The 21,747-nt window shown below is 45.5% G+C and overlaps 1 protein-coding gene across 2 annotated transcripts in view; it reads right to left on the bottom strand.

The window, feature by feature from the left end:
- The window catches only part of EXOC4 (exocyst complex component 4), a 308,957-nt gene that overhangs the window by 133,906 nt on the left and 153,304 nt on the right, over positions 1–21,747 (bottom strand). For both annotated transcript variants that reach the window (XM_053978844.1, XM_053978843.1), the window contains exon 10: positions 14,783–14,879. In XM_053978844.1, the coding sequence (XP_053834819.1) occupies positions 14,783–14,879 (97 nt within the window). The remainder of the gene's footprint in view (positions 1–14,782; positions 14,880–21,747) is intronic.

Below are 21,747 nucleotides of genomic sequence, written 5' to 3'. Positions count from 1 at the left end.
AAAAAAAAAAAAAAAAAGGACAGTGATGTGTGGAAAGTGAGTGGCACCATTTTGCTGTGCTTTTTTTTGCTCCACAGCAAACAGCTGAACAAAGGGAAAAAAAAAACCCAAAGCAGGGAAGTTGAAGCACAGGCAGTGATTTTCCAGCTGGGGATTCTCCAGCTGCCACCCCAATTCCAACCCCCTGAGGCAGCCAGGCTTCGTCTCCCCCCATAAACCAACATTCCCTGCTAAACCCAAAGTGACACCGGAGTCACCCAGCCCTTGCCAAGCACTGGGCACAAATCCCAGCTGGGCCAGCAGCTTTTTCCAGATGCTGGAGCAGACAGACAGCCCTGGAGCCTGGAACCTCCTTCCTGCCACCCCCCTTGGCCACCTCTGGGCCCCATGAACAAAGGAAAAGCCAGGCTGAGCTTCAGGAGGATGGACATTAATGGCCTGTGACACGGCTGCCCTCTTTGGGGTCACCTGTCACACGAGGTGGGAATTTCCCCCCCCAACTTTGTCGTGACACGGATATCAAAAAATGTCAAAAGATTTACTGTAAAAAGCACCTCCAGGCCAGGTTTAAGGTGACTTCTATATGCTCTTGTTTTGCTTGTCTTTTTCTCCCTTCAATATATTTTGCTCCTAAAAGAGGATTTTACACAAATCGCTGTTAAAATACACATCAAACTTTTTACACCACCCCAAGTACTCTGCTACTGGGGAATTTGAGCCTAAAATGAATAATTAGAAGGAGAAAAGCTCCTGGCAGAGCACAGGACTGAGCCTCAGACTCCTAAGTTCACCACTGTTTCACAGCCATAACCAAAAAACCACAAACTGGTTAAATTCCAGCACCACCTGGGTCCTTGTTCTCAGCCCACCTGCAGCCCCACAGCTCCTATTCCATCTCTTTGAGGGAACACCTACAGCTCCTGCAGCTTTCCAAAAGAAAAAAAAAAAAATTAACACTGGAGTTGTTATTGTGCAATTATTTTGCAAAAGTTACGTATCAGTGCTAAAAAAAAAAAGAGCAATGAAATGACAAGGCACAGGAGCTGGAAGAATTCAAACATATGTTGGAAATGTCACAAACAGCAAAGATCAGAGCAGCAAAAGCCACCAGAAAGAGGCAAAGAACCCTAAAACTGCTAAATATAATTAGGTGTTTAATTAGGAAATCAGAGCATTACTAATATATGCTTGAAAATTTGGGAACTCGAAGCATATAAATGAAAAGCAAAACCTTTCTATTTCGGGATGACTTTGTGCAGAAAATGAATCTGTAAAAATAACTTCCCACGAAGCACAGGCTCAGCAGCCGTGGGCAGCAGCAGCGCTTTGAGAATCTGGGAAAAAAGAAGCATAAATAAGGCTCCCAAAATCCACTTCTCATAGTCAGAGGGAGAGAAAAGGGATTTATTTAAAGAATCTCCCTCTCAGACTTCTGCTTCAGTGGTTTCTTTGGAGCAGGGATGTCCTGGAGGAGTTGGGACCAGAGATTTATTGTGGCGTAGCTTCAACGTGGACCTGGAGCAGAGGAATTGGGCAATTTGAGTCTAAAAACAATAATTAGAAGGAGAAAAGGTCCTGGCAGAGCACAGAGCAGAGCCTCAAACTCCTGAATTCACCACTGTTTCGCAGCCATAACCACAAACTGGTTAAATTCCAGCAGTTTTGTCCAACATTGTCCTACTTATTTGAAGTAGAGGAAAAAGAGAACCACTCCAGTGAAATTCCAAAGGGGGAACTCCAGTGTGAAGGTCCACGAAGTGACAGCCACTAATGACTTTTGACAATTTGACTTTTTTTCCTTTTGGAGCTGCTGGGAGTTGCCAGCAAACCCGGGGAACTCTTTGGAAGTGGCCGTGGGGGACAGGGACACACGGACATGGATCATCTCCTGAGCTTGGCTTGTCATTCCCCAGGCTAATTCCAGCCTGAGAGAGATTTATGCCCATTAAACCCCATAAAAATACACTGTCACTCCCAGTTATCCCAACTGGATTTATATGAAAAGGAGAGGAAAACAATGTATTTTAAATTGCCTTTGAAATTCAACACCTGAAGGTAAAGACAAGTCTCTAACAGGATCTACCTGAGCTTGGGGAATTGGAAAGAATTCTAGGAAAGATTTTATTTCAACTTCTTTTTGAAAGAAGAAAAATGTCCTTGTTGTCACAGCACTGGACTTTCCATCTCTGTTTTTTTGCTAAAATGCATTAAATTAGAGGAACAAGTGATTTTTAAATGCTTGGGTTGAAGGAAATTCTGGGTCGTGATTTTAGGGAATTTGCAGTGATGTCACTCCCATCACGAGACTACACATAGACACGTGCTTCTCTGGATATAATCAATTTAAACCTCCTCATCCAAAATCTAGGCTAAAAATACAGAACATACGCACAAAGCCTTAATTCAGCTTTCATTTGATGCTTTGTTACCCAAATAAATTCCACGTCTGAGCGGGTGTGGAGTTTGATGTCCCAATACTGGATAATTTCTCATGGAATTATTGAATGGTTCAGGGTGGAAGGGACCTTTTCAGATCATGGGCAGGGACACCTCCCACTGTCCCAGGCTGCTCCAGCACCAGTGTCCAGCCTGGCCTGGGACATTCCAGGGATGCAGGGGCAGCCCCAGCTGCTCTGGCAATTCCAGCCCAGCCAGGAATTCCCAATTCCCAAGATCCCATCCATGCCTGCCCTCTGGCAGTGGGAGCCATTCCCTGTGTCCTGTCCCTGCAGGCCTTGTCCCCAGTCCCTCTGCAGCTCTCCTGGAGCCCCTTTAGGGCCTGGAATGTGCTGGAAGCTCTCCCTGGATCCTTCTCCTCTCCAGGTGAGCACCCCCAGCTCTCCCAGCCTGGCTCCAGCCCTGGAGCAGCTCCATGGATTCCTCTGGAATCTCTCCAGCAGCTCCAGGTGCTGCTGCTGTTGTCCCCAGGGCTGGGGCAGCTCTGCAGGTGGGGTCTCACCTGAGCACAGGGACACAGGGACAAAATCCCCATCCCCTGCTGTGGGATCATCCCAGCACTCGGGGGGTTTTGGGTGCCAGGTGACATTTTTTTTCCATCTTAAATGAAGCTTTGGGCCACCAGGGCTGGGAGGAATTTGAAAAGGTGACAGTTCACCGGTGTTAATCCTCACGAAGCCAGAACGTTGCTCTGAATCAGAATTAATTCCTGCAGCAGCAATGGCCCTGTGACACGCGCTTTCATCAAAATTCAACTTTGCTGATTAAACATCTCCAGGAATTTGGTCGTTCTACATCAGAATTATCGCAGTAAAGGTCACAGGGAGCCCACACTTGTGTTCATGACGCTCTGGGGTTTTTTCTCTCCCTCTCTCTGTCTTTGCCAGACGAGGCTCAGGCCCTGAGCCAGGAGAATACAAATTTGGGAGCTCAGCCTCCCCTGCTTCGTTTGCATCTGTTCATTCATTTGGGTGCGGAGAGGAGGGCAATGCAAATCGGCCCCTCTGCCTCCCCAGAAAGCTGTGCCCCATTTCCCACTTCTCAGCAGCGTTTCTCACGCAGAATCAGGGGCAGCAGCACCTCAGAGAGGTTCTCCCTCCTGCTGCAGCAGAGCCAGGATGAGTAACAATCCCTGGGGCGTTGACACGGGGAGGTTTTTCTGGATAACGCTTTATTCACGGCACACAATGCTTCTCAAACCCTGCCTGCTCTGAGGAACTCTGCAAAAGCTTTGATTTATCAGCACTCCAGGCATGTTGCTTGTTCTGCCAAGATTTTTGGGAAGGTTTAGGGCACTGGAAGAATTTGTGGAAAAGCACCTTTGTTTTGTTTACCTCACTGAGTTGATTGACGTCTATAAATGATATTTGTGCTCTCAGGAGCTGCTGCCTTCCATTCAAAGGCCTCAGTTCCACTGCTTCAAAGATTGTGTTTTGAGCATTGTAAAGCTCCTGATGGTGGGTAATTACAACAAATTATCTGAATAATTCTAATACTGCATCTACTCCATTACAAATGACAACCAGCAATTAAACCCATCCCAGCCTTTCAGCAAACTAAACAGAAAAAACCACTTCACTCTTGACCTGGGCGTGTCCATAACTCATAATAAGCACCCATTCTGCTCACTGCAACAATAGCTCCCCATCCTTGACAACTTCTATTTGTTTGGTTTATTTTTTTTTTTAAACAGGGAAGAAGTGGTAAAAATTCTCCCTAGGAGGCTCCCAAGGGATGCAGATGGGAAAAGTGGGTTTTGTGTGGTGAAGAATCCTACAGGTGATGGGATCAGCAGTGGGGACAAGGCAGCAGAGGAGAGCTTGGATGAACATTTCTATCAGAAAAGTAAAAAGTTTGGCACCACCTGCAAGGAAGAAAGATTGACCTGGAAGCAGAAAACACGGAGAGGTTGTGGCTGTTCCATCCCTGGAAGTGTCCAAGGCCAGGCTGGATGGGCTTGGAGCACCCTGGGATGGTGGAAGGTGTCCCTGCCCGTGGCACTGATGAACTTTAACATCCCTCCAACCCAAACCATTCCATGATTCCATAATTCTGTTCTATTCCAAACACTCAGTGCCATGAAGAACTTGGAGTAACTGCCTGGGAAGGAGATGAAACAAGACTTTAGGAGCCAGGCAAAGGCGAGACATCAAAATCCCAATGTTAAGATAAGACAACAACCAGCAGTCGAGGGATTCCCTACTTTTATTACCTTTTATCAACAACTTTTTTTCAGTTCAGATTAATGACTGTGCTGCAGGTCCAGCCTGGCTGTCAGGGTGCACCACAAGGCCAATTTTGCCTCACACCCCTCAGCCTGGGCACATCAAGAGGGATGATTGTCTCAGTGACAAACTGCACAACCCCAAGGAATAAAATGAGGAATTACCCCAGACTCCAGACTTGCCTCCACCTTTTGCAAAGATGCAGCACGAGGGGATGGTTTTATTTCCTCCCTGTAAGATTGTAAAGCTTTGGAGTATATAAATTTTCCTACTTTGTGGAGCAATTCTGAGTTTCTGGCTATCCACCAGACCAGGCTGTCACTCATCCGCCTCCAAAATCCACCAGGATTTCCTCTGGGAGAGCTGCTAGAAAATAACACTTGTCAACATTTTCCCCTTCTTGTTGTAATTACTGTTATTTCTAGAAGGTCTCCAGTTTTTCCTCTGTGTAAGGAACAATTCTGTCTTGTATACCCTGAATGAGTTCCCTGGCTCAGGTGAAAAATATCAAACTTGGGTATCCCAAAACCAAGGAACTTTTGAGGGACCTGCACTTATTCAGCAGCATTATTTCACCTTGGAGTGTGTATAAAGCTTGAATTAATAAGGACTCCTGGAGGTGTCTCAGACCTGTCACACCTCCAGAGCAAACCCATTTGTAGAAATACAACTTGGAGAGACAAAATTGCAATAAAATGGGAAATATGGAGCTTGATTAATAGCAGTGGGAATTTAAACTTCCAGGTTTTCCCATTTATTCTAAATCTGAACAGAATTCAGGACCATTCAACTCCACACTTCACCCACAACTTCTTCCTGGTGCAGTTCCAGCATCAAGATTTCCATGGACAGAGCAATTTCACACTTAGGTGTGAATGAATTCTGTCTTTGAAAAGTTTGGATGTTACCAGAGGAAAGGAACTATTGAAGTGCTTTTCAGTGATATTCCACAAAGTGCAATTCCTGCTGAGCTATCCGAAATTCAAGATTCCCAGGACCCAAAATAACCAAACTAAAGGCCAACTTCTGGCCTGCAAAATGTATTTATGCCTATTCTGCAGATCTCTAAAAGTCATCAGAATTTAAGGTTAAATCCCTCAGGAATATCCCACCAAAAAGTTACTTTGTGTCACGACCTGGTGCTTGAAAAACCTGTTTTTCCATGGGCTCACATTCCTAAAAGGCTTTTCCCAAGGTTCTGCCAGGACTTTCCTTTTGCCACACGCCCAGGAAAACCCTGCAAGCGTTTGTGGAGCCACATCTGATGTGTCTGAAACAAATAATCCCAATAAAACAGGAATAAATGAGGGTCCTGGACTGTAATATGCAGGAATTCAGCAGAATGGGAAAATGCAGCTTAGTGGTGAAGGAACTTCAAACCCATTTTTTGTAGCTCAGCTCAGGAAACTGAAAAGAGTGGAATAGTTGAAATAAACAGTTCAGATTATCTTAAATGAAAATTAAACACTTTGAAAAATCTCCCTTCTTTCTCTTTTAGCACCTGTGGAGGAGACAAGAATTTATCTCCATGCTCTGAGGGAACAGCTCTGGTTTCCCCAAACACTTTAAACTGTACAAAAGGTTTTAAAGAAAGAAAAAAAACCCTGCAAGAACAATCCAGGTAAAACACAAAGCTGAGAGCTCCCATGAGGTGCCCAGCTCCAAGGGAATTCCAGCTCACCACCAAAGGCTTTTCCCAGCAAACCCTTGAGCTAAACACCACCACACCACCACACTGATGTAAAACACAGTAATGACAAAAAATTAAATTATTAATCTTTCCTTTCATTGCTCTGATGGCTCCATGGGGGATGTGGGGTCCAAAAGGCACCATCATTCCAGGCTTCAGATCTTTGCTTTTAACAGCAAATCCTAAGTACAGGAATCACTTTTTTTTTGTTCTCATCAAGCACCAGCTCTCCTGCCTTCAGTCAAAAATTCATAAAGCTTGATGAAAGCAACCAGAGGCATTGTATAAAAATTTTTAGGGTAATACAACCATGAAGTGGACTTAAACCACATTGTGTTTTCATGCTTGGATTTCCCCCATTCAAGGAAAACCCTCACTGAAGTTTTTTTTTTTTTGAACAGCTTCCATACACAGATTACAAATTTAGAATTTGTCAAGTTCTTCTTCCCTTTTCTTCCACCACAAAAATCAAAGATGCTTTTCTGGTTCTGCCATGGGAGCTCTTCTGTTGCTCTGCAGATTTTTTTTAGCAATATCAGAGTATTATTTCCTGTATTTGAAACGAAAGTTGGGGCTATTAAAGCAAGTTTTAGCTACTACTGGAAGTTCATTACTCAATAGCAAAGCAGTTGCTTGAAAGGCATCAGCTCCTGCACGGCAGAATCTCACCTTATGATTGAGATTTTACATATCTGAAAATTCTTGTGGCACTTTGGGGACATGTGGTGGCCTTGGCAGTGCTGGTTAATGGTTGGACTTGATGATCTTAAAGGGTTTTTCCAACCTCAGTGAATCTTAAACGTGGATCTCAGTGTGGAACTCAGTTTTTTTCCCAGGAATTTCGTACCTGAGCTGGCTCAAATGAATCGATGGATCTGTTCTGCCCTTCCAGCTTTGCTCAGAACTTCTCTGGCCATGTGGTGAGCCCTGAGCTGCTCAGGGGGTTAGATGAACCCATCATGTTAGATCCCTCCTGACTGAACTGTGCTGTTCCCAAGGAGTGAATAAATGACTGAAAATTCACATGCCATCATCAATCCCTGTGACAAAATCAGAGTAACAACGTGGGGAAGCTCGATCCTCCTCCACGAGAACACGAGTGCAATGCTGGAGGTAAATTTAAGGTTCCCCAGAGCAGCTGGAGCTGCCCCTGGATCCCTGGAATGTCCAAGGCCAGGCTGGACATTGGGGTTGGGAACACCCTGGGACAGTGGGAGGTGTCCCGTGGCAGGGGGTGGGATTGGATCATCTTTAATGTCCCTTCCACCCCAAACCATTCTGTGATCCCATGAAGGAACGAGCTCATCCTGCTTTGCTGGCTCAATGAACACAAGCCTGGTTCAAAGTACCTCATTACCATGGAATTACATTAACACTGTTTTCAGCTATTCAGCCCCAGCTCTTGCAAATGTCAAAATTTCTCTGTTCCTTCAGCTTGTATTTCATCCAAAGGGAAGGAGGAGCTGGAGACATGTGAAATTTCTGACAGGCTGTTGATTTTCCCTTTGGATGAAGCATGTTTGAAAACTCCAAACTTGACTGATCTGCTGAAGCACATTCTCTGACAGACAATATAAAATCAATGCCTCACATATTAAGAGGGTTTTTTTGTTTTTGGTTTTTTTTGGCGTGTGAGAGTTTTTGTTTGTGTGGGAGGTGGCGGTGGGGGGCGGGGTGGGGATCGCTTTATTTTCTGTCATGGAAAATGAACAGCCTCACCTTAAGGTTTTTATAAACTGTCATCTTTAATCAGACACACACAGCAAGACTGTCAGTTCTCATAAAGCATCAGGGAAAAAAAAAAAAAAAAAAAAAAAAAAAAAAGGCACAAAATGTGAAGCTGTTCCCCCATCCCTTCTCCGTGTGAGTCCCCAATCCCTGTGATGGCCCCAGTCAGGAGGAAACCTTTTCTTAGCACTGTCACAACACAAGGAGCTCTGCTGAGGTGTGTCTCTATCCTTCAGCAACGCCAACTTTGTGAGGGCTTGTCAGGGAGGAAAAGGGTTGGGATTCGCCTGAGAGGAACATCCATCCCTGCTGCTGGCAAGACAGAAAATACTGAACGTCAACAGCAGCTAAAAGCCTCCTAAACACTCATTGAATGGGGATAGGGAGGGAAAAGCACTCCCTAGGTAGGTGTCAAATGGCTCCCTGAAGATTCCCATTCAGGTCACTGGAAGGAAGCAGCAGAGGATGAGAAGCTGCATCAAGAGTGGAATTTCTAAAATAAAGCTGGGAGTATCCAGGGGAAAGTTCTCCTGGTGGAAGGTGCCCTGCCCATGGTGGGGGGGTTGGAACTAAATGATCTTTAAGGTCCCTCTCCTTGTTTCCAGCGCTGAATTTTGCAATAAGGATTTGAGATCTCTTGGTGCTGGCACTGCTGAGGCCCCTCGAGGGCAGTGTCCAGTTTGGGGTCACTCATGAGCGTCCAGTGCTGGGTCCCTTGTGACAGGAGAGCCTTGGAGGGCTGGAGAGTGTCCAGGGAATGGTGCTTGGAAGGGTCTGGAGAGGCTGAGGGAGCTGGGAAGGCTCCAGGGAACAGAGACAGGAGGAGAGGGAACGGCCTCAGGCTGGGCCAGGGGAGGGACAGGGTGGACACCAGGAAGAATTTCCTCATGGAAAGGGTTGACAGGAATTGGCAGGGGCTGCCCAGGGAGCTTTGGAGTGCCCATCCCTGGAGGTGTCCAGGGAACACCTGGAGGTGGCACTCGGGCTGGGGACAAGGTGGGGATTGGGCACAGCTTGGACTGGATGGCCTTGGAGGGCTTTTCCCACCTCAGTGATCCCGGGAATTTGTGATCTCCTGATCTGAGCCTCATCTTTCTCACCAGAGGCCCCATCTCCCTGCCCCAGAGAGCAGGAAGAGATTCCCTACCTTGCAGAAGCAAGAATTCCATTAACTAAGTGATATTTCCCTACCCTTTGAAGGGGATCTGTCGAAATGTAAGACCTGATGAAATCTGGAGGGTTTTTTTCAAGGACCTACTACCATAAAAAGTTTCCAAATCAGGTTTCCTGTGCACTTAACAGCACCTCAGATTTTTTTTTTTTAATTTACCCTGATCCTCTGCACATTACTCAGACTCAAACACAAACTTTAGGTAGTGAACACTCCAAGTTCCCTCGCCCAGCTTGAGTTAGCCTTATTTCTCTGAAATCAAGTATTTTAGGTTTGATTCAGAAAGCTAAAGGCATCAGCTCTCATTATTTAGCAGTATTTGTGCCACAGGAGGACCTGACATTTTCTATCTACTTCACTAATAATAAATAACCCTTGGACTTTAAAATACCACATATTTTTCTTAAAATATTTGGTGTGATTTAGCATAGTTTAAATGTACCAAACTCATCTAATTTTCACACTCCTTTTGCTTCCCAAGACCAACAGTCCCTATATTATCAACTATTAATTTTATAGTGTGCAATTACAAGATATTACAGCATATTTTAAAATAAAATGAGATTATTATTGTTATTATTATAACTGTACAGATATGAAAGGGGTTATTGGTAAGATACACAGGGGTTCTGAGTTATACACTGAGTTTTAGATCAATTTAATGATGTAGTTTTTAACACCAGCAGCAGTTGATGCTCAAAGACCAAAGGATTTTGATGTCCCATGACAACTTTGCTGTTCCCTCCCCACATTTTCAAAATAAACAGGATTTAAATTCTACCTCCAGCACCTTTCATCTTGACATATCCTGATTTCAACAGCAGCTTGGCAGGATTATTCCCATAAAACATCCCTACTATACTCGTGCACCTGGGTGGATGCACTTGTCCTGCACCTTGTGCACTTCTTCCCTCCCAAGGACAGGGAATTCCTTGGATGTGACACTTGACCATCAGCAGCTCAGAGCCACCACTGGAGAGAGACATTCTGATATCTACAGGCAGCAAAAGTCCATCATCACCCTCCCCAGTTAGTCCCTAAAGGATTTTTTTTTAATTTAATAGCAGAGCAATCACTCTTTTATTTGCATTAAAGCAACTGGAAGAAACAGTTAATTCCAAGTTTGCTGTCAAGCCTACTGCTTTCAGTGATGGAGACTGTAGAAATGAACAGAAATACTTCATCTCACATGAAAAGGTCAAACTACTGCTGCTCTCTTCCCCTCACCCCCATCAATCCCAAAAAAAAAAAAAAAATAGAGGCAGAAAACTTTGCACACACAGAGCACTAAACTCTCCTCTTTGCATCCCAAACGATGTCAGCAGAGGCAAGTTGGGAATTTTGCTTTTCCTCCTTCCCTTTTCCCCCCCTACTCTTTGTTTTCCTCTTTCTCTCCAGACTCTGAACCCAAAAGCAGTGACCAGAACACCCCTGGCATATCCCAATCCTTCCCACCTGGCAGAGGGGAGATCCCTCCCCTTCATTCTTTGCATCCCAAACAATGTCAGCAGTGGCAAATTGGGAATTTTGCTTTTCCCTCTTCCCTTTTTCCCTTCCTCTTTGTTTTCCTCTTTCTCTCCAGACTCTGAACCCCGAGGCAGTGACACCACTGGCACATCCCAGTCCTGCCCACCTGGCAGAGGGGAGATCCCAGCAGACCCTGTGGAGATCCCAAGTTTGCCAGGACAATTCCTCCTCCCCACTCCTCCTTCCCAAGGTCACGTCCTGTTGGGAAGTGACTCCTCCTTCCGAATCAATGAGCACTTGGCTTTCTCCTCCATCCTCCGAGCCTTTTAATTGCTGCTTGATCCTAATGAAGTGTGGCTGATGGTAATAAATGGAAACCCCCCCGGCCTCAATATCCAGCATCCAGCACCGTTCAGCTGCGTGTGCCTCGGCACCACCATCCATCCCCTCCATCTCCCACCCTTCCCATTCCTCCCCCTCCAGCCCCGAGACTGCAGACATCTGTTCCTCAATTGTCTGGTAATAAACACACTCTATAAAGCATATGTAAAATGATTATTACCCCGAGGAGCCAAGTGCCTTTCAAATGCCAGCTGAAACAAATAAACATTAAAAAGAAAAATAAAATACAGAAAAAAAAAAAAATAAAAAAAATCCCCCACCAAACAAATGGTACGACAGACATCACCCAGGCTGTTCCATACTCCAGAATGAATGAAGGGCGTTGGGATTGCTCCTGTGATTCCTCCTTCCAAAGGGAGATGTTATTCCTCAGCCCAGTAACTCCAGTGCTGGTTGCCAGCAAAGGATGAAGGAAGCAGCTGGACTCCTTTGGTAACTTTTATACTTTGGCACCTCCCATGAAATGTAATTAAGGAAGATCAGAGGTGGGTTCTGCCTCGATTTCTAAGCACAATCAGTTTCCAGATGCAGTTAGGAATACCTATTCCCAGGAATCACCTCCTCTAGAACACCCGCTTGTCTCTCAGAAAGGCGCTCTTCGTTTATTGCGTGTGTGTGCTGCTGTCATTAAGTGCTGGTAATTAATCTGGGCCTTGGTGTGTCTCAGCTGTCCTTGTGGAAATTAGGGACCCACATCCTGAACAACACAAATCTCACTTCCCAACTCTGGCTCCCTGCTCTAAAAGGAATTCAAAGGCAAGGAAAGCTTTGAAAACCATTTTTAGGTATTTTTCCTTACACTGCCCATGGTTTTAATTAAGAGTTTCTCTAAACTTTGGTTATTGGGAATGAATTAATTTGCACACCCCCCCTCGAAGTCTGACCCCGTGTTCTTCAAGAGGATCTGGAGCCAAGTTCCACCCTCAGTTTGTAAATAAAAAAGGATTAACAAGTGGCTTTATAAGCAGCAAATTTGTCCCTGTGCTTGTGCACCTCTGATGTGATCAGCACTGACACTTCTCATTGCAGGAGTACAAAAGAGAGAAGTTCCCACTGGTATCAGTGCTCTGCTTCCAACTCTCCCCTCAACATTCCAGGGCTGAATTATATTTTAAAGCCATCACTTTATGTGATGCTCAGCCTTTAAATCAGCACACCAGGGTCTGGTTTCTCAGTGATCCAGTTTGTTTAATACTTTCAGAAGCACTCAGCTGCCTCATAAAATCAGTGAGTCCATGCAGTGCTGAAGCTCCTCTGGCAATGTATCTATGGAGCTTTAATAAAAACAAGGGGGGAAAAAAACTCTTGTAAATAAAATATTGATCATTTGAATTCAAACCAGATCCGTTTCAAGCATGTACAGGGGACAGGGATGAAAGATGAGGGGGGCGGGTCATAAAGAAGCTCAAAAAGGAAAATAAAACAGGTGGAAACTTCACAGCTCTGCAGGAATTACCTCCAGGAGAGCTGGACATTTAAAACAGGAACATCTGGTAAAGGGCAACAAGGATCTAACCAAGAGATGATGATTTTATGATTCCATGTGCCAGAAGTCACTGCAAGCATCAACATTTGAGCAAATTCACCGTACTGAGCATTTCAGCTGCTGGTGGGGCAGGTCGTGGCTATCCCATCAGGAACAGAATTCCCTGCAGGGAATTACTGTCAGCTAAAGAAATCCTGTGATCATCCCAGATTCTCTGCATCCCATTCATCCCTAAGCCATCATGAGTTAAATCTCTCAGCACACAAAACATTAAAATTAATACAATCACATTAAAATGGTTTTTAGAGGCCACTCCTACCCCCAAACTCTCCCATCCCGCAGGGAGAAAAGGGCAAACTGGGTCATTCCCTGTTTTCCTTCTTTTCCTGAAGTTATCGATGAAATCCTCAGTGCAAGGGAGTGAAGATGTTGCAGGTGGTTGGCATGAAAAATACACTGTACACAGCTACCTCCATCTCGATGCAATTATTTTTTTATGAGGCAAATGATTCCTCCTGCCTGACTTGCAGGCTGGGAATGCAAAGTGAAGCGTTTGGGAGAAGTGCTGTTTAAAGCAGAGCACTCGTGTTTCGCTCAGATGGGAGGGAAAAAAATGGGGAAAAATAAAGCAGGAAGGCAAAGAGAAAGAATTTCAATCAATGGGAAAGTTCTCATCAATAAAAATAGGAGCATCACCCACTCTCTGGGCTTGCAAGCTGTCTGTAAATTCATTAATGATTTAGAAATTGAAGTCCACATCATCACAGTCACACCTTGAAGAACACTGAATTTCAGTTGCCCATCTTTTCCCATCATAAAATAGCTGAAAACTACAAATTATCCTGTAGCAAATTTATTTTTTTAGCACATTTCTTCAGTTGAAAAGAGACAGAGGTGGAAATGAAATGTGCTTATGGAATTCTCCACTTCGTTATGGGCACGTAGCAAGAGATAAACTCTTTTTATCAAGGCAAGATCTTGCACACCATAACACATTTCAGGATGTTCTCAGGATTATTCCAATCCCTGCTGTTTTAACACCAGAAATTTAGGTTTGGGAGGCATTTATGCCTTTTCCAACTGTGTTTTTAAGTCCTGAGAAGTCACAGATAAGCTGAGCTCTCAGCCACGGAGGTGGCAGGAGGAGATTCCTTCCTCTGGGGATCAGATTCCAATCATTTTTTGTGACTATTTTGTGACTTCTTGGGTTTAGCACTGGAGAGAAGCCCCTGCTGTTGAGTGACTCAGGACAGTGAATTCTTACAAACACAGGCAAGGAGGGAAATGCTCTCCAAAGAGCCGGGAAAGGCTGGGGAGAAAGGAAAACCCTCCCAGGAAAAAAAACAGCTGGGAGGTTGACATGAACTGAGACAAACCTTGTATTATTGAATTTCCACAAAGCCAACAGGACAAACTGCCAGAAAAGCAGCAAAATTCAGGTATCAGAGGTGAATGATGCAGTGAGAAGAGGTTCATTAAATGTCTTGCTCTCTTTAAAGCCCCAGCTATGACAATTTTGGTAATCACTGGCTCACTCTGCATCAGGAATTAATTTGCAGTCCCCAGCCCACAGCGTTTTATCAATGAACTCACCTTGCAGTTCCTCTGAGTTTTTAATAAGCACAAAGAACAGCAAGAAACAATTTGTGGCAGGTTGCAAATAAACTTCCCCCAGCTTAGGTCAATAAATGACACTGCTCAGTGACACAGGGTCACCCAGACAGGAAATCTCACCTGACATCACAGTTCAGTTTGAAAAAGATTCAAAGATTAAAAATATTGAAAGAAAAATAATTTTAAAATAAATGGTTTTAAATATTTATATATTAAATATTTAAATATTTTAAATATTTATATATTAAATATTTAAATAATATTTAATATTAAAATTAATTAATTAATTTTAGAAAAATATTTAATATTAAATATTAAGTGATTTTAGAAAAATATTTAATATTACGTATTTAAATATTTTAGGAAAATTTTTTTTTTTTTTTAACACATAGCAACTTCACACCATCAACAACCTCAGAGCAGCCCCTTTGCTCTGGGATCCCAGAACTGGAATTTGCCCAACATCCCCACCAGTCAAAGGTTTCATTCTACTTATTTGAATGCTTTGCAGCTGTAGAGATGTGCAGAAAGGCAGATTTTACCTGAGCAGGGGGTGAAAGATGATGGTGATGTTCCTGGCTCCTGGTTTGCAGACAAACTTGGACCCGCCACCTTCAATTAAGTTATCATCTGGTCCTCCTGGAAAATAACGTGGAACAAGTTGTCTAACAGATCCTGACATCCCTTGATTTTCAGAGAGTAAGTGATAATTAAACATTTAGCAAGCGATAATTAAACAGGAATTAAATGCCTATTTCCTGGTGAAAGATCAGTAATTAACGCCAGGCTTCGCTCCCTGCGCCCTCCCAGGGCAGGTGGTGCTTTGAGGTGACTTTGGGATCCTCATTCCGGAGTCAGGGACATTTTGTCACAAAACCCACCAAATCCAGGTCCTTCACCTCGTGTGACAAACACCCAACCCCTCAGCCACGTGGCTTGGGTGTGTTTTGAAGTGGTTGGAAAGGGTCTGGAGAGCAGCAACTCCCAGAATTTTCCTGCTTCCTCTGACTGGGGCTGGCGCAGTTCCAGCCCTGGTTTGGATGCCAGTGACTGACATTTTAAATCATTTATTGTATTTAGCATTACTGCCTCTCCCAGGAGTTCATTCCCAACTCTGAGTCTTGTCATTCCAGCCTGGAACTTTCCCTTCTCTGAGTTCCACCTGGGTACAAACGCTCTCCAAGCTACAGGAAAAAGAAATTTGCAGAATTTGGCAGCAAAACACAACCCAGGGAACATCATTTACACGCCACAGCTCCAGGGTTTGGAGTGGCAATAAATCCTGACCAGTGTCACTGTGTCACTCCAGAATTACTTCCACAGGCTGCTCCTGACAGCAAAGTACCTTAAATTTGGATATTGAGAGAGAAAAGAGAGGGGAGGGAAAACACCAACTTCCTGAAAACGCTGCATGTCCTGATTGCAACAAAGTCCACACGGAACCATTCCTGAAGAAAACATTTTTAGGACAACAGGCCAGACACCCCCAACATAAACAAATCATCATGGAGTGGTTTGGGTTGGAAAGGACCTCAAAGCCCATCCAGTTCCAATCCCATGGGGACACCTTCCCCTATCCCAGGCTGCTCCAAGCCCCATCCAACCTGGCCTGGGACACTTCAGGATCCAGGGGCAGCCCCAGCTGCTCTGGCAATTCCAGCCTAGGGCCTCCCCAAAAAGGAGCTTGGGCAAAGTTTGACTCTCAGGTATTATCAAACCCTTTCCCTGTGAAATCTCCTTAAAGATTGACAATAAATAATAAATACAGAAGCCAATCACATTACTGGGACAGCTTTAGAGGCAGGGAAATGACAAAGTTTTAAATCAAAGCTACCCCAGCAGGTCATTGAAGGTTTTGACCCTGACATCTCCTCTGCCTCCAATAAAAAGGATTTCTCCAAATGGGAAAGAGGAGCAACACAACTGATGAAGAAATTACTCCAACCTTCATTTCCAAGGGAATTTTATGTGCTTTAGAACAACCAATCTGCAGAAAAAGCTCTTTGGTGACTGAATTTATTTGACCCTTCTGCAGCAATGTGCCAGGACTGAGCAGGTCAACAACACCAGCATTTCATACCCTAAATAATCCCTCTAGATCAGGAGTGTTTCCTGCAAGAATTCCCATAGATTCAAAGATGTGAGAGTAAAAGCTCCAGCTCTGAATTCCCCATGGAGTGGGAAATCCTGGGGAACTGGAAGCCTGCAGTCACAACATTTCCAGAGCTGACTCAGCTCCTCGAATGAACCCCGAGCACACAGAGCTTCTTCATAAATCCTACCCAACATATGGGCTTGGGAAGCACAAAGCAGCTGAAGACAGAGCTTTTTAAACTTTCCTGATGGTATTTAGAAAGAGGCAGCGCTAAAAAAAAAAAAAAATCCAGAGATTTCAGCTGGCAGCTTAAAGAGTGAACTCTCACAACGTGGCAGTTTAATCGGGGAAGAAAAGAGGCGTTGAGTTAAAGGAAAAGAAAATTATTCACTTCCCCTGTTAATGTCAGATCCTGCAATCTCCAGCGGGCTCTGTGTCTGAACAGAATTATTGAAGAAGCCAGCCAAGCATGAGCTGCTGAGGCAGGGATGAGGAAATGCAAGCTCCAATTAAGAGAGGGGTGTTATTCTTGTTCCATCAAGTCACCCAGCACTAATCAATATTATTGACTGGGATGAACTCCACGGCGAGGAATAAAACAATCTGTCTGATCTGCTGGGCCAGATGATGATGGATTTGAGGAGAACAGAACTCTGGCACCGAGAGAAAAATGTGCTTTTACATCTCTTTGGCTCTCAGCCTTCCATTAGTAATCGTGGGTGCTCTGCAGGTAGGTGCAGGCTAGAGGGGGGAGGGATTTTGCTTGTATTTAAATATTTTACCCCAAAAAAAGATGCTGAGGTGTAAATCTTATTCCTGGTGATGCTTTGGACATCCTAACTACGCAGCAGTGCAACTTTAATGCCATTGCTCCTTCCCTGCTCTGAACACTGTTATGGAAAATCCTGGAGAGTGAAGGATTCCTTTCCCTGTGAATCGGAGATCTCCACAGGGAATTCCTCTGATTGTATCAAGGTCTGAAATGTGTTATTCACATGGACCAGCCACGATTCCTCCACTGCAGCCAATTCCCTGCGCTGGAGAGCCACCAACATCTCCATAAAACACGCCAGGAATATTTCTTCATCCTGACTGAGTCCACCAGGAGCATCTCCTGCAGGGAGCTGAAAGATTTGTTCATCCAAACAACCCAAAACTGGCAGCTCTGGAGGAAACAGGGAGCAGAGAATCTCAGGATGGTTTGTGTGGGAAGGGACCATAAAGATCACTCAGGTCCAGCCCCTGCATGGGCAGGGACACCTCCCTTGGGCCAGGCTGCAGAGGAAGGAAGGTCCCTGACCTGTGGGAGAGATTCCAGAGGAATCCATGGAGCTGCTGCAGGGCTGGAGCCAGCCTGGGAGAGCTGGGGGTGCTCACCTGGAGAGGAGAAGGATCCAGGGAGAGCTTCCAGCACATTCCAGGCCCTAAAGGGGCTCCAGGAGAGCTGCAGAGGGACTGGGGACAAGGCCTGCAGGGACAGGACACAGGGAATGGCTCCCACTGCCAGAGGGCAGGGATGGCTGGGATCTTGGGAACTGGGAATTCCTGGCTGGGCTGGAATTGCCAGAGCAGCTGGGGCTGCCCCTGCATGCCTGGAATGTCCAAGGCCAGGCTGGACACTGGGGCTGGAGCAGCCTGGGACAGTGGGAGGTGTCCTTGCCATGGCAAGGGTGGCACTGGATGGGATTTAAGGTCCCTTCTAACCCAAACCATTCCATAATTCCACGAGGAGTGGAAATAATGCCTTTTTTCTATCCTCATCAATGACCACCAGAGATCCAATCTGGAGCCTCTCAAACCAGAGCTGAGCTGGCAAATTCTGCACAGGGATATTTTCCTGGTGTGTCCAGGAAAACATCCCAAACTTTCTCATCTCTCTGTAAGCACCACTGTTGTAGCAGTCTCCTCTCAGGAGAAAATTTTGCTGGTTTAATCTCCCCGGCAATACATTATGAGGAACAAAAGAAAAATAAGGAAAACTTGGAGATGAAGTGAAATTTGTCACGGAGTTAATGACACCCTCCTGCTGTGCTGGCAATGAAGTGTGCCCACCTGAATGTCACTGCAAGTGGTGACAGAGACGGGGCCATTAGTGACAGAGCTCGGTGTGTCTGAAATGGAGCCTAAAATGTCAGGCTTCAACATGAAAAAAGAGATGAGCAGGGAAACTGGAATCTCTGCAGGTGCTGAAAGTCAGAACAAACATTAGGAGAGCTTTAGTTTTCCATTCTGCTTGGTATGTTAAAATGTAAATGCTTGCATGGAAATCTTCCATGTTTACAGAAAATGTCAGGGAATCTCAGGATGGTTTGGGTGGGAAGGGACCTCAAAGCCCCTCCAGTGCCCCCCCTGCCATGGCAGGGACACCTCCCACTGTCCCAGGCTGCTCCAGCCCCAGTACCCAGCTTTTCCTGGACATTCCAGGGATGCAGGGGCAGCCCCAGCTACTCTGGCAATTCCAGCCCAGGCAGGAATTCCCAATTCCCAAGATCCCATCCATCGCTGCCCTCTGGCAGTGGGAGCCATTCCCTGTGTCCTGTCCCTGCAGGCCTTGTCCCCAGTCCCTCTGCAGCTCTCCTGGAGCCCCTTTAGGGCCTGGAATGTGCTGGAAGCTCTCCCTGGATCCTTCTCCTCTGCAGGTGAGCACCCCCAGCTCTCCCAGCCTGGCTCCAGAGCAGAGGGGTGGAATTGTTTGATCTTTAAAGTCCATTCCCACTCAAAGAATTTTGGGATTCTATTCTCTTGCTCTTCCAACATGCTAAGGAGGAATCACACATTTCCCTTTGTGTTTATCTCTTCCTTGAAAGACCTGAGCACATCAGAGAAGAGGCAGCTCAGCCCCTGAAAGATCTGCTGTGCAGGTTTTAAAATTAATTTTAAGTAATGAAGTAACTTTTTAACAACATCCTGAGAAAAGCTCTCTCTGTCTCTCACACAAGAGCTAAAAAAGGGTGAGATTTCTTATGCTGTCACTTCAGGAGCCATCAGACGTTACCTCATTGTTTCAGAGTTTTATCTGTCTAAATGAGTTTTATCCTCAGTCCTACCACATTTTCAATCCTACCAGTCACTAAAACCTTTCAGACACAAAGGTATGGTACTCACAAGTACATCCCTTTTCAAAACATCCAAGAAATATTCATTTGGGATCAATGGAAACAGCAACGTCCCAAAATCATGAGGAGCACAGGAAAACTTCAGCTCCCTTCCCATCCCTGTGTTAGCACAGGACAGACTCACTGATCTCTCTGCAATGCAGAATTCACCTAAACAGGTTCCAGGCATGGAATGAAGAATTCCTGGGCCCCTCTCCATGATCAGGGCACCTTTCCTAGGGAGCCACTCCATGTTCATCTATGCAGAACAGAGGAATAAAGAAGAATAAAGGATGAGGCTTTGAAGCAACAACTGAGCAATCAACACATCCTGCACATCCTGGCAGCTCCTCCATTCTGAGGGAGCAGCACAAGCTGAGAGCAGCAAAGGAACCAGTTTCCATGGCATGCTGCTTCCCAAAAGTTCTTGATTGTGTGGGAATCAACACCACAGTTACTGCCTGTACATCATCTTCAAGGCATGGAAATTCAAATTTCATTCAGTGCAAAGGCAGGAAAACAAAAGGTGCCCGGAGAGAGCAAAGCAGGTGATCATAAAACAGCTCAGCAGAGAGAAGGGATGGATCTGTGAACAGCAACTGAGGAGTTTTATAATGGAAATCTCCTGCATTTTCATATTTCTGTATGTTAGACCACACAAATAAATCTCAGAATGATCTGGGTTGGAAGTTCCAAAAGTTCCAACCCCCTTGCCATGGGCAGGGACACCTCCCACTGTCCCAGGCTGCTCCAGCCCCAATGTCCAGCTTTTCCTGGGACATTCCAGGGATGCAGGGGCAGCTCCAGCTGCTCTGGCAATTCCAGCCCAGCCAGGAATTCCCAATTCCCAAGATCCCATCCATCCCTGCCCTCTGGCAGTGGGAGCCATTCCCTGTGTCCTGTCCCTGCAGACCTTGTCCCCAGTCCCTCTGCAGCTCTCCTGGAGCCCCTTTAGGGCCTGGAATGTGCTGGAAGCTCTCCCTGGATCCTTCTCCTCTCCAGGGGAACATCCCCAGCTCTCCCAGGCTGGCTCCATGAACCACTCAGGTCAGGAACACCAGGTTCTGTTTCTCCTGCACTGATTCACTGCATTGGCACTCACACACTTCATTTATTTTCACATGGAACCAAACACAATTTATCATCTCTCAAATTCTTCTGCATGTCTTGAATCCTCAAACTTCATTCATTTAAGAGACTCCCAGAATGGTTTGGGTTGGAAGGGACCTTAAAACCCACCCAGTGCCACCCCCTGCCATGGGCAGGGACACCTTCCACTGTCCCAGGGTGCCCAGAGCTCCATCCAACCTGGCCTTGGACACTTCCAGTGGCACTTTGGGGATTATTTCAGGCACATTGTTCTGTCTGTTCTTCTGTAATGATGATTTTTGTTCCCTCTGCCCTCTCCACCCTCAAATTGGCAGTGAGTGATCCCTGCTCCGACCTGGCACATGGGGCTCCCATTCCCTCTCCTGGAACAGGAATGAGGGAACAGAGATGCACCAGATAAAAAAAAAAAAAAATCCACCTTATCAGGATAGACAAGAATAAGCTCCAGCCAATACTTGATTACTTCCTTGCTTGAGGGGAGAAGCAATTTAGCAGAGGTTTCTGACAGAGGAAAGATTGCATTTCTTGTTTGCTTCTCTTAATCACCCGCTCTTCTTTTAATCACGGCAAGTGGGAATTTATACATCAGACCATCAGGAATAAGGGGCTGATGGTTTAAAAACACACATGCACCCACATTTCCCCAAAATCCACAGAGCTCAGAGCGACCACGGAGCTCCAGAAGAGCCGAAACTGATGGAATTAGGTGGTAACTACTTGTAAAGCACTGGCTGCTGTCAGACCTGGGGCCAGGAGCCTGCAGGGGCAGGAAGGGAGCTGGGAGATGCTTGAGTGACTCCAAGAGCTGCTCCCAGCTCCTTGTCACCAGCCTGAACAGGGCACAAGGGACACCAAACTGGCACAGGCAAGGGCAGGAGCACCCTAAAGCCACAGCCCTCCCTGCTGACATCTCCCCAGTCACTCTGGAAATACTTCAAGCTCACCCTGAAGGTTATGAAGTTCATCCTATTTCAGCATTTCCATCAGTGATAAATTCCCAGCCCTTCTCCCAAAAGCAGCATTTGGGGTGATGGTCCCCAGAGTGGGAGGTTCCAACCTAAAATCTTTCAGTGAAACACTAAAAATGTAGGGCAGAAATTAAGGGATGGTCAAATCAAGTAAAGTCTAATGGCTGAACCTTCACAAATCCCTCACAGGTATAAAATGGGAAAGAAGGAGTGGATAAGATGCTCCAGGGCTGGAGCCC

Source organism: Vidua macroura, chromosome 5 (genome assembly GCF_024509145.1).
Source record: "Vidua macroura isolate BioBank_ID:100142 chromosome 5, ASM2450914v1, whole genome shotgun sequence".
NCBI classification, from domain to species: Eukaryota; Metazoa; Chordata; class Aves; order Passeriformes; family Viduidae; genus Vidua; species Vidua macroura.
This window is presented reverse-complemented; position numbering and strand designations above follow the sequence as displayed.